Genomic DNA, 15,332 nt, shown 5'->3' with positions numbered 1-15,332 from the left:
GCACTTTATCACTCCCTCATGACTGACTGAGATTTCCTGGCTTCATTCACTGGCTCTAGTGGCAGGGGATGTGACTTTCCTCACCTCCATCCTGACACATACAGCCTGCTGCTTTCTAGAGAAGGTTAGAAAAGAGCTGGGCCAGGTGTTCTTTGGGTCACATCCTTCATCTCCAGTGATTCATCTGATATGACTGTTGTTAAGGGAGTGTAATCTAGAGGCACTTCTGCTTCTGGCTTAGTTACTCTCACTCTTTGCCTTGGGCAAGTCATTCAATCCCTTGCCTCAGTTGCCCCATCAGTGCAGTACAGCAAATAAAACTGACCTACACCATAGGAGAGTAGGAGGAGGCTTAATTAATTTTTTTGAAAACCCCTTTGCAATCTACTGATGAAAGGTATTGTAGGAGTCTAAATTACTACTCTGGCATTGTGGTGGGGCTCAGAGCTGTGGAGAAGGTACCATCAGTGGCACTGAACACTTTGATCATTGAAGAGCCTATATCCTCTTATATAAAAGTTGGGGTTTTAACCCCAGTGTCCTGGCCAAAGTCCATTTTGGGGCATTTCGTTCTGCTGACCTAAATTCCCTGGGATAAGGGATTCTTCTTCACTTCTTGTCTTAATGTGTTGCACATGGTTGCTGTGCGCTTTTAACAGACTGCCATATTTCTGTAGTAGGTTGGTGGTGGTCCCCCCTCTGGGTCTGTGGGAAGCCACTTCGCCTCATGACGTCCCTGTGTGTCGCACACTCTTGGGGAATTAGCAGGGCCACATACAGCCTGGGGCTCTGGCCTGCCGTCAGGGCAGAGTCGCAAACACAGTTAGGATAGCCCAAGCCCTTAGTCATGGCAGGACAACAAGAGTCAGCTCTGGCCAGTCCTCAGCTCTGCAGGGGCCCACAGCAGTCTCCCTGCTCGGGAGCAGGCTGGAGGCGTCTGGTTCCTTCGGCGGCTGCAGCCCAACTGAGCTCCCAGACCCTCCTTTTATACTTCCTGGCTCCATCCACCAGGGCTCAGTGAGTGGTCCCTCCTCCTCTGGGTCCATGGGAGACCACTCTGCCTCACTACACTACCCAAGAGGTGACTAATTTCAGTGAAATTAAATTGCCCCTGGATGTCTTTCGGTATATTTGTAAGGCACTGTGGGATCCTTCGTGATGAGACTCCAGAGAAAAGTAAGGAGAGGCTGAAGCCCACACTGTCACCTCAAATTAAATTATATCTTCTGAACAAGCTTTTCCCCTTACAACCTCTTCCTCCTCCTTTCTGTCTTGTTTCTAGTCCCCTCTGCAGTTCCTATGATGCATCAGGTGAGTCGCACCGCCAACAGCATCACATTGTCCTGGCCACAGCCAGACCAGCCCAATGGAGTCATCCTGGACTACCTGTTACGCTATTTCGACAAGGTGAGTGGAGGGCAATGGAAAAGAAACTGCCCTACTGTGTGCATTAGTGGGGGAACATGGAGAAGGGAAAGGGAAATCTCTCTAGATTGGGAATACAGCTGAGAACTGAGGTGAGCAAGGGGAAGAAGGGTACTTCTAGTGCGAAGAAAGGGGAATCTGTGGCAAAAACTGGGATTGCAAATGTATTTTTCATCCAATATTTTCTCTTTTGTATTTCCCAGACTGATAGAACCAAATGGTGTGGACCAGTAGAGGGGAGAACTCTAGCTGAGTTCATCCCTGGGATTAGATTAGATCTTTCGGAAGAGTTTAGGGATGCCAGATGCAAAGATGATAAAAGGAACTGGAGTTCCAGAAATGATACATCTTTGAGGGGATGGGCTCATTTTCAGCAGGAACACTCCCATTATGCCCTCACAGAGGGAAATCTCATGGGACTGGCATCTCCAGCCAAGGGTGGATAGAAATCTCTCTGTACCTGTAAAAAACCCTTTGCAGATTAATGCTAGGAACTGTCCATTGCCACTCAGACTCGGTTGGCACTGGGTCCTGTTCTGCTTGGGTGTGTGCTACAGGAGTTTGGAATATGGGATGGTGTGAACTCACACCTGCCATTCATTAGGCAGCATGTCGATCCATTATAGGCTGGCAGATGGGACACAATAGTTGTTTTCCACCCACATCAGTCATGACTCCTAACTGGAGGTTGATGGTTGCAGGGCAAGATGTCTGGAGGAGAGTTCAAGCCTCATCTCTGCTCTTCCACTGGAACACATTGCACAGTTGTTCAGTACAGGTCCTTCCTCTGGTTGTAAGGGTGTCTTGTAAATGGTAGTGCCAATTCCAGCAGGTTGTCCTATGGAGCACTATATCTGCTGTTGCAGTGGATTCTGGAAAGGGAGTGGCTGAGTTTGGTGGGCATAGGAGGTAATGTTCCAGGACAAGTTGGGAGATTATTGAGATGAATAGCATCGCACCAGGGCCCCATCGGAAGATACACCACCCGTCCATGTCCTAGCTCCTTACACTCATCTTCCTCACTCTTGACCAAATCACACTTTTCCTTTTCCCTTACTACTCACTTCCTTTAAGGTCAGGAATGAGGGGCATTGGCAGAGCTGGGTGGGGAGCCTAGGACTGGACTACTGGGGGGGAGGGGCTGCAGGGCAGGATCGAGGGGCATTGTACAGGGAACCTAGGATTATTTGCTGAAGAGTTTCATCTGTAGCTGGGGTCTCACATTTGTCATCTCCTCTGATTGGCATTGGCTTGCAGGCAGAAGATGAGGATAACTCATTCACCATAACCAGTGAGACCAACATGGCCACCATCTCAAACCTGAGCCCAGGCAAGATCTATGCCTTCCAGGTGCGAGCCAGGACAGCTGTGGGTTACGGGCCATATAGTGGCAAGATGTATTTCCAGACCCTGGTGGGAGGTGAGTGATGCACTTGCATGTACTCTCGAACTGGTACCTGCATGCACACACCCACACCTCTCATGCTCACACATGCCTGTATACATGCCCACTAGCTCATGCTCCCAAACCCCCTCGCCCTTGCACTCCTATTCACATAATACACTTGTGATAATACACTTATATCCAACTCTTTTTCATGCTTGAAGACCCACACAGGCCTTCACAGGTGCATGTTTGCAAAAGATCACAAACCCATATGATCACTCACACAAACTTAATGCGCCTGTGTGCAATCTCGAGCATACCTGTTACTCAGGCTTTTGGGACATCTACATCCTCAGTCCCTTGCACTCTTGTGCAAATGCCCATCAGGACTGGAGTGTGTTAGCAGCTGTAGGGGAGCCCAGTACCGCATTGCACAGGGGATCGCAGTTCAGACCGGTCACAGTTCAGTGCTCTGCAATGGTCTGGTGGAAATCAGGCCCCAGAGCATCCAGACAAAACCTGCTTTTTGGCAGGTTCAGCCTCCATTCATGGAGGGAGCTGTGTATCACCTGTGACAGCTCTGGGCGTGGATCAAAAGGGCTGGGTCAGGGCGACCTCTTCATACATCTCTCCTGTGAGCTGAAGGAAGGGGAGAGGTTGGCCCCGGGAACCAAGGTGCCAGATGGATTACACTCAGGTGGCTGCTCAGGAGTCAGTGGATCCAGGCAAGCAGGGAGCAGGGGAGGCAGAAGGGGATAGGAAGGGCTGTGGGATTTCCAGGGGGAGGAAGGGAGACATTGGAGACAGAGAGATTGAAGGGGGTAATGGAAGAGTTAATTGGAGGGTGTTGCGGTATCAGGGTTTGACTGCGGGATCTAGGGGAGGCTGGAATAGTTCTCTGGGTGGAGTCTGGCTGAACTGGTAGGAGACTATGACAGCCCTTGTCCTCTGTATGTGTGTGTCTCTCCCTTGCCAGGCGAACGCTCGGAAGTGGTTCAGGACCGGCTGCCACTTATCGTGGGCTCAGCACTCGGTGGTCTGGCCTTCTTGGTAATTGCTGCCATTGCCATCCTTGCCATCATCTTCAAGAGGTGAATTCCTTCCCCTCCTCATGCCCAGCACCTGCATCCCAGCCAGTGGAGCCCCCCCTACCTAAACTCATCCCTCTGGAAACCCAGTTCCACTGTACATTCATCCAAACCCCCATGAGCTCCCATCTTGCTCTGCATCTCCCTAAGGGGGATCCTACCCCACTGCTCCTAATTGAGGACCAAATCCATTGGAAATACTCCCATTGATGTCACTGGGAATTGGATGGGCCTCAAGTGAAAACAAAAGGGAAGCTTAAAACTAGTGACCACAAGGTGTTTGCCTGCAGCACAGTAAAGAATGGACTTGTAGATTAAAATTTTAGGCCAACAAACTCTAGGGAATGAAGAAATCTAGTGAATAAAAACTGATGGGAGGAAGTATTAAAATCTGCTGATGTAGAAGGTGCCTGGGGAGTCTGAAAATACCCTCTAATTAAGATCCTAGGAATTATAGCTCGTCTGAAAAACAAGAATACAAGGAGTGCAGCCCACGTGGCTCCAGGAAGGACTGATTCAAAGATAATAAGGTAGGTTTAAAGAAAGCACTGTAGAAAAAGAGAAGTCAAATAAACAATTTGCAGGGAAAAGAGAAGAGTAGCATAAACCAAAGCACAACAGAAAAACAAGAACACCCCTGGGGTCTGACAATGAATGATGGGGTCCTTTTGAAAGATAAAAACAAGAACCGATCAACATCCCCATCCCCAAACTCACCCCATCTCTGAACCCTTAGACCATCTATATGTGTTCTCTGTGTCTCTGCTCCACCCTACCCCCCCTGCATTCTGCAAAAAGGAACCTTTTAGCCTTTCCTGTCATGTATATGGAGCAAAATCTAGGGTTTGTTTTTTGTTCTCCTCTTTCCCTTTTTAATATTTGTTTTCCTTTTTCATGTACATTTTTTTCTTTTGTTATTTTTTTCTGGGGAGGAAAGAATGAAAAAATACAAATGTTGTTATATTTCTGTTACAGTCTCCTGTTGTAACTTTGGACTGTTAAAACTATAATTTCCTGTTACGGTTGGAAATATGTGATGATATGTGCACAACTCAATAAAGCATATATTTTTTTTTTACAAAAAGCAGAATGAATTAATACTAGCCAAAGCTGGGGATGAGGAGGGGACTAAAAGGATTCTGTAAATACGTCTGTGGGAGAAGAAATACCATAGACAAAGAACGCCCACTTACCAATGAGAGAATGGATGAAATTAATGATGACACCGAAATGGCTGAGATATCCTACTCCTTTTTATTTTAAATCTGCTTTCAATAAGAAAAATAAGTTTGGACATTTAGTAAATAAGGAAAACCTTACAAAATAGCTATTAAAATGATTAGGTTTATATTTAGAAAATTTAAATACATTATAAATATATATTACACTTGGAAACATTAACACATATTGTCTTGTCAATATGCAATGCAGGGTTTAAAGGGAATTCTGCAGATAAACTTATTTTTGAAAATTATGGGAACCAGGAGAGGTATCAGAGGACTTGGGGGAGAATGCAAATGTAGTGCTGACCTTCAAAACAATAAACATTGGGGAATGATGCTGGCAATCATTACCCTGTAATGCCAGTTTCTGTCCATGATAAAATAACTGAGCAGATCTTGAGAGAAAAATCGCTCACTAAAGTTGTGAAGGTTTAACAGAGTCCTGAGAAAAAAGCATTGTTTATGAATAATGCAGGGTGCCGCACGAGCCTGATGGTTGTTATTTTTTAGAATTACAGAATTAGTGGATGGTAGTTGTAGATATGTTGAACTCTGGACACTAATAAAGCAATTAAACCCTGTGTTTTGTGAAATCGTATCTCAAATTCCAGTTGGATTGGATAGAAACAGTCATATGGATTGAAAACTGGCTGAAAAACTGTAACCAGAGGATGATGATAAGCAGAAAAGCATTGAGTTGTTGGGTATCTGTGTGTTGAGATGCCACAGGGCTTGGTTTGGGGCCTCGTCTTATTTAATCTGATCAAGAAGAAGTTGGTCATATAAATGAAATACACAGATGATACTAAATTAGAAGGAGCTGTGAATACCTGTGAGTACAGAGAAGTATTATAAAGTCATATAAAAATAAAGAGAGATTAGAAATATGGGCAGAAAAATAAGAAAACAAGATTCAACTTGGAAAGTTTATCTAGAATGGCTGGAGAATGACCTGAGACATACATAATGAATGGGAGGAAGAAGCTTGCAAAGAGACAACGGAGGCTGGAAATTAGATACGTCTTTGCAATATGATATGACAGAAATACAGACTATTGCGATTTTGAGCTGTATGCACAAAGGCATCATATCGTGGAACAGGGAGGCCCTGTCTGTATGATCTCTGTGTTCAGTTTGGGGTATCACACTACCAGAAAGATGTGTCAAGGTGGTCACAGTTTAGACAAGAGCAACAGAAATGATACGGAGGGGCTGACTTATGGGGAGAATTGAAAAGAACTAAATCTGTGTGGCTGTGGTAAGAACAACATAAGGGGAGAACAACATAGTTGATGAGTATAAAAAACACAGAAGGAAAGGAATTATTTAGGGTGGTACTAAGAAGAATAACCTGTAGTGATGGAATGAAATTTAAAAAGTTTAGCCAAGCATATTGGGAAAACCTTCCCAGATAATTGTATTCGGCTATGGAATAGTTTCCCAGAGGGACTGGTGGAGGTCCCAACCTTTTGCATGTTTGAAACTTGACTGGATACAGCAAGGGTAGATATGCTGTAGGGATCAACCCTGCATTGACCACCAGCAGATGGTGGGGACCTTAATAAGTCTATTCCATCCTTGACTTCTGTGCTTCTTTGATTCTGACCTCACACTGGGAAGCCTGGGAGACCCTTTCCTGCCTGCTTTGATTTCCCCTTTTCTTTGTGTCCCACAGTAAGAGGCGAGAGACCCCATATACAGACCGTCTGCAGCAGTACATCAGCACGCGGGGTAAGTGTTCACCAGGGATAGGTGGTAGGGAGAGTCTCTTCAGGGCTCACTCATGTCTCTTCCTCCCTGGGGCTTGGCTGTGATCATGGTTGGGCTATCTCTTCTTCCTCGTAGGGCTTGGGGTGAAGTATTACATTGACCCTTCGACCTACGAGGACCCCAATGAGGCTATTCGGGAATTTGCCAAGGAGATTGATGTGTCTTTTGTCAAGATTGAGGAGGTCATTGGATCAGGTAATGCAGGGAGAATGGCAAACCCCTCTTTATGGCCGATAGCTTTGCAACTCCTGGTGTGACTCAATCCTGACCCACATCACTGCTAGCCTCCATTGAGAATTAACCCCTGCCCTACTTCCTGGAACAATATCAGTGCAGCTAGCCTGCATCCTGACCAGAATGCACCTTAACTTTAATCCCTAGCTTGGTCCAAAGCTGCGTCTAAAGCAGCATTGAAAAGGCCACCCCCAAATCCTTGGTTGACCCCCTGTTCTGTTTCAAACCTTAAAACACATCCTCGTTCAAATTGGAGCTTTGACCATGAATTTTATGCTAACCCGAACCCTAACACTAAACTGGGAGGAGTGATAGGGATAGGATACAGAGGGACCTAGACAAATTAGAGGGTTCAGCCAAAAGAAATCTGATGCAGTTCAACAAGGACAAGTGCAGAGTCCTGCACTTAGGACGGAAGAATCCCATGCACTGCTACAGACTAGGGACCGAGTGGCTAGGCAGCAGTTCTGCAGAAAAGGACCTAGGGGTTACAGTGGACGAGAAGCTGGATATGGTCAACAATGTGCCCTTGTTGCCAAGAAGGCTAATGACATTTTGGGCTTTATAAGTAGGAACATTGCCATCAGATCAAGGGACATGATTATTTCCCTCTATTGGGCATTGGTGAGGCCTCATCTGGAGTACTGTGTCCAGTTTTGGGCCCCACACTACAAGAAGGATGTGGAAAAATTGGAAAGAGTCCAGCGGATGGCGACAAAAATGATTAGGGGGCTGGAGCACATGACTTATGAGGAGAGGCTGAGGGAACTGGGATTATTTAGTTTGCAGAAGAGAAGAATAAGGTGGGATTTGATAGCTGCTTTCAACTACCTGACAGAGGGTTCCAAAGAAGATAGATCTAGACTGTGCTCAGTGGTAGCAGATAATAGAACAAGGAGTAATGGTCTCAAGTTGCAGTGGGGGAGGTTTAGGTTGAATAGTAGGCAAAAACTTTTTCACTAGGAGGGTGGTGAAGCACTGGAATAGGTTACCTTGGGAGGTGGTATAATCTCCTTCCTTAGAGGTTTTTAAGGTCAGGCTTGAGAAAGCCCTGGCTGGGATGATTTAGTTGGGGATTAGGTACTGCTTTGAGTAGGGGATTGGACTAGATGACCTCCTGAGGTCCCTTCCAACCCTGATATGCTATGATTCTAACCACTACCCTGGTCCTTGTTGGTCCCTGGGATCTTAACAGTAGACTGTTTTCCAGTCTATCCCTCACTAGGATCTCATGTTTCCCCATCTCATGCTAGCTGTGTTTTCTTCCTCCCTTGGCAGGAGAGTTTGGAGAGGTGTGTTTTGGGCGCCTGAAACCCCCGGGGAAGCGGGAGTACACAGTGGCCATCAAGACTCTGAAGTCAGGTTACACAGATGAGCAGCGGCGGGAATTTCTGAGTGAGGCCAGCATCATGGGGCAGTTTGAGCATCCCAATGTCATCCGCCTGGAGGGTGTGGTCACCAAGAGCCGACCCGTCATGATCGTCACAGAGTTCATGGAGAACGGCTCACTGGATTCCTTCCTCAGGGTATCCCAAGCTGGACTCTGCTCCATGCACCCGCACCTCTTTGTCACTGTCAGCTCCATCATTTAATCTCTCCATCCTCTTCTTCTCTATATCTGTCATATCTCAAGGCCAATTCCCTGGAGGTGTGATGGAGCTAATGATGAGACACTGAATGGATCTCTCTGGGCCCAATGTGTCGAGAATCTTCCATCACTGGCCAGGTCACCCAGTGGGAGATGGGTAGACTGTTCCACCGTCCAATACAAACTCACTGATGAGAAATATTTCCTGATATCCAGGCTAAAATGCCCCACTCTGCTTCCTGTCCTGCAGTTACTATTAATCCTATCCCCCGAGGCCTCCTTAGGGATGTGGTTTTCAAGCTGTGCATTATAGGGCATTTTTAGGTGGTCCATGGAGCTTCCTGTTGACCAAATAGTGGCTCTTCTGCCTTCAAGAAGTAAAGCTTCGTGCTAATTATAGCCTCTTAGAGTTTTCAGAGGTTTTTTGATCAACTAAATTAAAATAGAACTGAAGATGGATTTCTCTGCTCCTTGTGAGCTGCTTCACCTCTTTCTTTACCAGGTGTTTGATGATAATTTAACCACAGACAGATTTGCAGGTGACACTACAATTGGAAGCTTATACAGCACATAGAACCGAATTAGAGACCTGAAAGATCAGAGCAGAGAGGGCTGCAGGTCGCTCTTTTTTCCTGTAGCCTGGTCATCTAGCTGCTACAGAGATGATGGAGGATCAGGAGTTGGAGGCTAGAAGAGAAAGTGTCCCCAAGATTAGATGTATCTTCAGAAGTGGGTCTCCAGTATGAAGCTGTTTGCGATCTATTGCCTTAAAACTCCCCTCTCCTTCCTTGGTGTTTACACTTGTATGGTGCCTGTAGGTGGTTCTGTCTTTCCCAAATTTGGCTGAACATAGACATATTTAGTTCTTTTAACTAACTTCATAATCCCTCCTGCTCCAATACCTCATTGTTGCTTTTCTCTGCTGGCTGTAATGCCTGTGTCCACTGAGGCCTGAATCTTCTGGGTGTGTCTCTTCTGTCTGCAGCAACGAGAAGGACAGTTTAGCATGCTGCAGCTGGTGGGGATGCAGCGGGGGATCGCAGCTGGCATGCGTTACCTCTCGGACATGAACTATGTCCACCGTGACTTGGCTGCCCGTAACATCCTGGTCAACAGCAACCTGGTGTGCAAGGTGTCTGACTTTGGTTTGTCCCGCTTCCTGGAAGATGATGCCTCAAACCCCACCTATACTGGGGCCCTGGTGAGTTACTGGTGGGGAAACTGGGCTTATGCTGTGACTGCCCTGCACAGGCCTGTCCTCCATTCACTGTTAATTCTTTATACAAATCTTGTGTGTGCTCCTCTTACCTATAGAACAGGCAGTATCTCGGGGACAAGATACCAGGAATGGGGTACAGCATCTTCCACCCCAAGTGCACCACTTCCAGCTCAGCCTCAGATTGAAAAGACTGGAGGGATTGGGAATGGGGTGTAGAACCTTTCACCTTGAGGTCATCAGTTTTAACCTAGCCCCAGTCAGATAGTGACTGACAACTGCAGCCATGTAATCAGCTGTACAAAATGAGCTGGTGAGCTCAGAACATTGCCGTGTGGGGTAAGGGTGCACATTCCAAACCCGATCAGCTGCAGTGTGCTGGCCAGCTCAGCAGAGAGGCTGAGCACTGAGGCGCCACAGAGACTGAACTCCTCTCCTGCCTCTGGGGTGCATGGGGTGAGTGCTATACCCAAAACACCTGCCAAAAAACCTTGTACAGCACCTATGAGCAATACCTAAACCAGCCATTATATATGTAGAGCTCAGACCCCCCCCCGGGCTCCCTGCAAGAGAGAGGGACTGGAGCCATCATCCTCTGTGCAGGGCTCAGAGGAGGATCCACTAGTTGGGTGGTGAGATGGGGGGGATCAGATTAGTGTGCTTTGAGCAAGAGCCAGCAGCTGAGTGGCTTTGAATATTTTGTCAGTTGGGGAGAGTCAGGCCAGAAGAGAAAGGGATGAAAAGCTGATCAAGTACATTTGTCTCTGGTGTTGGACGCTGGGATTTTCAAAGGAATCTAAGGACTTCAAGTGCCTGACTCCTGTTGATGTTCAATAGGATTTGGGCACCTTCGACGCCAGTGAAAAATCCAACCATAAGGGTTAAACTTCATTAGACAATTGGATTTTCAGCAATCACAGGTTGGATTCTGCTCTCATCCATACCATGGGACAAGGTGGGGATCTGAGCATGACTAATTTAACCCCAAAACAACCAACAAAATATCATTGTTCTGTACTGGCGCCAGATTCTCTGGGCTGGGCTGGGTGCTGGGATCTGGGCTCAGCCATTCAATGAAGTCTGTTCCTTGGATTCTCCAGGCCTCACAAGCGCTCTGCTTTCTCCTCCTCTCCCTCTGCTCTTCAGGGTGGCAAGATCCCCATCCGCTGGACTGCTCCCGAAGCCATCCAGTACCGCAAGTTCACATCCTCCAGCGATGTCTGGAGCTATGGCATCGTCATGTGGGAGGTGATGTCGTATGGCGAGAGGCCTTACTGGGACATGTCTAATCAGGATGTAAGTTCTGGTTGGGCAGGAATGTATGTGTCTCTCTGCTCTCACTGATGTCCCTCCTGAAGGTGGAACAGGCCCAGATACATCTCAGTGGCTGAAGCCAGTGTTTCCCAGGTCTTATCGTGGCATGTTTCTTCCTTTGCTGCAGGTAATTAATGCTATTGACCAGGACTATCGCCTGCCACCACCCCCAGACTGCCCCACTGTCTTGCACCTTCTCATGCTTGACTGCTGGCAGAAGGAGCGGGTTCAGAGGCCCAAATTCGAGCAGATAGTCAGTGCTCTAGACAAGATGATCCGCAAGCCATCCGTGCTTAAAGCCACCGGCACAGGGAGCAGCAGGTGAGATGGGCCATGGGCAGAAAGCAGGTGAGGTGTGGCTGGGGTGCTAGGCTAGGACCATGAGCAGAAGAAGCGGGGGAGATCTGAGACTGGGATCAATTATGAATTAAAAAGGGCATGTATGTGTGTGTGTGAAGATGGAACCAGTGCCTAGTGCACTTTACAAATGGGATTAGGGGTGATCTTGGTGATGGGAGTGTGGGGGCTAAGTATAAGGGGAGAGGAATCTCTGCAGCAGGGCAGCCAGTGTTAGGGGTGAGCATGAAATGGGGGACCTTGCAGATGAAGGGAGGGGAATACCTGTGGTGGGTACATCGGGGATTAGGGGTGAGCAGAGGAAGGAGGACCCAGACTGTGGAGAAAAGGAAATCTTTACTTAAATCTGGAATTAGAAATGTGTCTCGCATACGATATTTTCCCATCTGCATTTCCCAGCCTGTTGGAACCAGATGCAGGAGGTCAGCAGAGGGGATGTCTCTGGGGATAGATGCAGCCAGGATTAGATGGCTCCAGAGTGGATGACGGAAACACGTCCTGCTGGCCTGGAGGGATTTTCCCGTGGGTTTTAAACCTCGGCCCAGCACAGCACAGTGCAAGGCTGGGGGAGGGGAGGAGTGCGTGCTTGTGCTCAGTTTATTAAACACCAATATAGAAAGAGACTTTTAGCCTTGGGACAGATTCAAAAGGCAGGAAAAGCAGAAAATCTCATTTATATACCGTGGTTTCTTTAGCCTTTGGCTGCTGCTTACTCCTGTTCCCTTTGATGAAGGAAAGTGTTGGAGCCTAAAAGAGCCACTCTATATGCGTGAGATAACTGCTAAAGGGCTGTTCTAAGGGGAGTAGCTCAGAGAGGGAGAGCTCGTCCACAACTGGGGAGACATAGGGAGTGACTTCACCAGCCCCATCTCCCCAGTTTTGGAAAGCCACCCCAGCTCCAAGGGGTCTTCACCCAAACAGTGAGGCAAGATCCAGCAAGTGCCGGAGAGTCTGGGACAACTGGGGATGCTTGTCCAGAGGGATTCATGATGGAGCGCGATTAGGGCGGGACTGTCACCTGTTTAGCAGGGTGAGTTGGGTTGGGTGCTTTTAAGGGAAATGGAAGATGCTTATAAGAGAGAGCCTGGGCACCAGGCAGGAACTTGTGGAGATGCTGGGGCATGGTGAAGGGATATCAGTGTCTATCCTTATTCCTTGCTGCTCTGGTGTTGTCCCCCTTCCTTTCTGCTCTCCTCTGGACTGAGTATTGTAATTGGCTGGTAAGCATTGGTCATGTGAACTTTTAGCACTTAAGTTCCCTCTTCTTTTGCAGACCATCCCAGCCCCTGCTGAGCAACTCACCCCCAGACTTCCCCTCACTCACCAGTGCCCATGAATGGCTGGATGCCATCAAGATGGGCCGCTACAAGGAGAATTTTGACCAGGCCGGACTGACCACCTTCGATGTCATCTCACGTATGACACTGGAGTAAGTAAAGTTGGGATGGAGCAGAGGATGCTGGGTGCTGAGGGCTTCCGCCTAAGGAGAAACTTCCAGAGTGGAAGAGGAGCTAGGAGATAAGGAGTAGGGACTCTTCAAAGGATACACACAGAGGTAATGGAGGGGCAGTTCACAGCAGGGCAACTGCCATCTAACATCCTTTTAGGCCCTTTCTACCCTCGAAGTACAACTGCGTATTTGTAACCAGCTCTGACACTCATCTGACCCGAGTAAAACATACACAAGGGAGTTGTGCCCACACAGCCACTTTTTCCACACCAGGATTATGTGTGGGACATGTTTGTGCATCAGCCGCCACACCACTGCACAACTGAATTTGCATCAGTGCATTCTGGGAAAACCTGGGCTGCTGCTGTCCCATAGTACCCCAGCAGGAGGGCAGGAACACAGAGCGACACCAGCAGCTCATGGGACAGTGCACTCTGGGATCTCCATCCACACTGAGAGCTGGGAAGGAGGCCAGACCAGGCACACGGCACAGTCAGAGGGTGTCTATCTACAAAGCAGAAATACTGTGCTGTTTGGGAGACAACTACCTGCCAGGCTAGACCTGTGGCAGCACCATCGGTACTAACCATGCTGGCTGTGACATAAACCATGTTTAGTGCCAACCATGCCACAAATTGGGTTAAAAGTGGGTAACAGTGAAGACAAAGACAGAGCCAGAGAAAGGGAAGTGACACTGAGGAAGTGGGTTGGGACAGTTCAGAACAGGAGTCCCATCTTTACCATGCACCCTTTCTCTCACAGAGATATCCAGCGCATTGGGATCACCCTGGTTGGTCACCAGAAGAAGATTCTCAACAGCATCCAGCTCATGAGAGTTCACTTGAACCAGCTCGAACCAGTGGAGGTCTGAGGTTTAGACCATTCTCCCACCTCCAAACTCCAGGAAGGGAATTCAGAGGGATTTTCACTATCAATGGGAGCAAGCGAGGAGCTCCCTGGAGACTTTGTGCAGAGAGAGAGTGGGCATTAAATGTCCCATGCCACCAAACCAAACCCTTGCAGTGATTTGACTGCAATGCTACAGAACTTGTGCCATTCAGATGTGGGTGATCTTGTACATTGGGGAAGGACTGGGGGAAGAGGGAGCTACTGTAATGTGGGGAGGAGCTGGAAGATAATTTGGACAGATCAGACACACCTGCTGCCTCTTCTCTGCCAGCAGATGGGATCAAAAACATTACAAAGCTGTCATTGGACTGTGTCTGCAGCTGGGAGCCCATCAAAGCCACACAGACATTTTTCACCCTGAACCAGGCAAAATAAAGGCAGAGGAAAGTTACATTTTTTTTCTAAAAGAAAATAGTCCAGGTGTGTGAGGTTCTTTCTCAGGTACTATGGGGATTGGGCAGGCCAGCCACCTGCCATCCTCAGCTTGATGGGGAGCTGGAGCACCAAGTGGGGATACATTATGTAACAGAAGATGGGGTGAGTGACCTGGTTACTGCTGTGCTTTCCTGTTCCAGGGAAGGGCTGGGAAAGCAACAGTGAGGTCAGAGCTCCACACCGCTTCGTGGCAGGCAACAGTGGGGCCTTGAGTCTGCACCATGGTCCCAGCGGATGGGAGGGGAACATATTCACTGGTGCCTGGGGTGGGGAAGGGAATCAGGTGGTCCCTGGATCCACACTGCTCCATTTCCCGAGTTGGGAAGGGTGGCTGAGCAGAGATTCCTGGATCCCCCCTGCTGGGCTCTGGCCATTCGAGGGGGAGCAGAGGATTCTGGTTCTAGGGATCACAGAGGAAGGGAGGAGAGCAGAGCCTTTAGACTCCCGCTGATAGATGGTTCTGGTTCCATTCCAGTCCCTGTTGGGAAGGAGAGACCTAGGTTCTGATTCCACACCACTTTGCACCCAAGAGGCGCAGGGGCTTCTGATTCGCTTCCCACGCCATTATGGACATTGGGGAAGGTGACAGAGTGACCTCTTGGAGCAGAAGGTTCTTTCTTCGCCGACTCCAGTTGGCCCCCCAGAGCAGAGGCGAAAATGAAATAAACACAGACCAGAGAAGGGAAGTGTGTGGAGGATTTTAGTGGGAGGAAATTGAACTCCATGCAGGCCATTTGATCACCATGGATCGACATACACATTTAGCACCTTTCATAATCCCCCATCAAGAAGGGACCAACCAAGATCAATCAGCCATGGCCTACAACCAGAGGAAGTAACCAGTCCCAACCAATCATATCTCTGATCTTTAAACAGCAGGGAGAGCTCCCAGGGAATGCATACTCTGGAACTCACCATAAAATCCATTATCTGGCA

At 48.1% G+C, this 15,332-nt stretch overlaps 1 protein-coding gene across 1 annotated transcript in view; it reads left to right on the top strand.

Annotated features, from left to right (window-relative positions):
- LOC144259184 (ephrin type-B receptor 5) overlaps positions 1-13,923 on the top strand; it is a 94,581-nt gene extending 80,658 nt beyond the window's left edge. The window contains exons 6-16 of the mRNA XM_077807363.1: positions 1,283-1,407; positions 2,683-2,845; positions 3,789-3,903; positions 6,799-6,854; positions 6,969-7,088; positions 8,406-8,653; positions 9,701-9,916; positions 11,078-11,227; positions 11,373-11,566; positions 12,876-13,031; positions 13,815-13,923. Coding sequence (XP_077663489.1) covers positions 1,283-1,407; positions 2,683-2,845; positions 3,789-3,903; positions 6,799-6,854; positions 6,969-7,088; positions 8,406-8,653; positions 9,701-9,916; positions 11,078-11,227; positions 11,373-11,566; positions 12,876-13,031; positions 13,815-13,923 — 1,652 coding nt within the window. The remainder of the gene's footprint in view (positions 1-1,282; positions 1,408-2,682; positions 2,846-3,788; positions 3,904-6,798; positions 6,855-6,968; positions 7,089-8,405; positions 8,654-9,700; positions 9,917-11,077; positions 11,228-11,372; positions 11,567-12,875; positions 13,032-13,814) is intronic.
- Positions 13,924-15,332: the final 1,409 nt, after the last annotated feature.

Source organism: Eretmochelys imbricata, chromosome 1 (assembly GCF_965152235.1).
Source record: "Eretmochelys imbricata isolate rEreImb1 chromosome 1, rEreImb1.hap1, whole genome shotgun sequence".
Taxonomy (NCBI): Eukaryota; Metazoa; Chordata; order Testudines; family Cheloniidae; genus Eretmochelys; species Eretmochelys imbricata.
The sequence above is the reverse complement of the archived record's forward strand: the minus strand, read 5'-3'. Positions and strand labels throughout refer to the sequence as shown.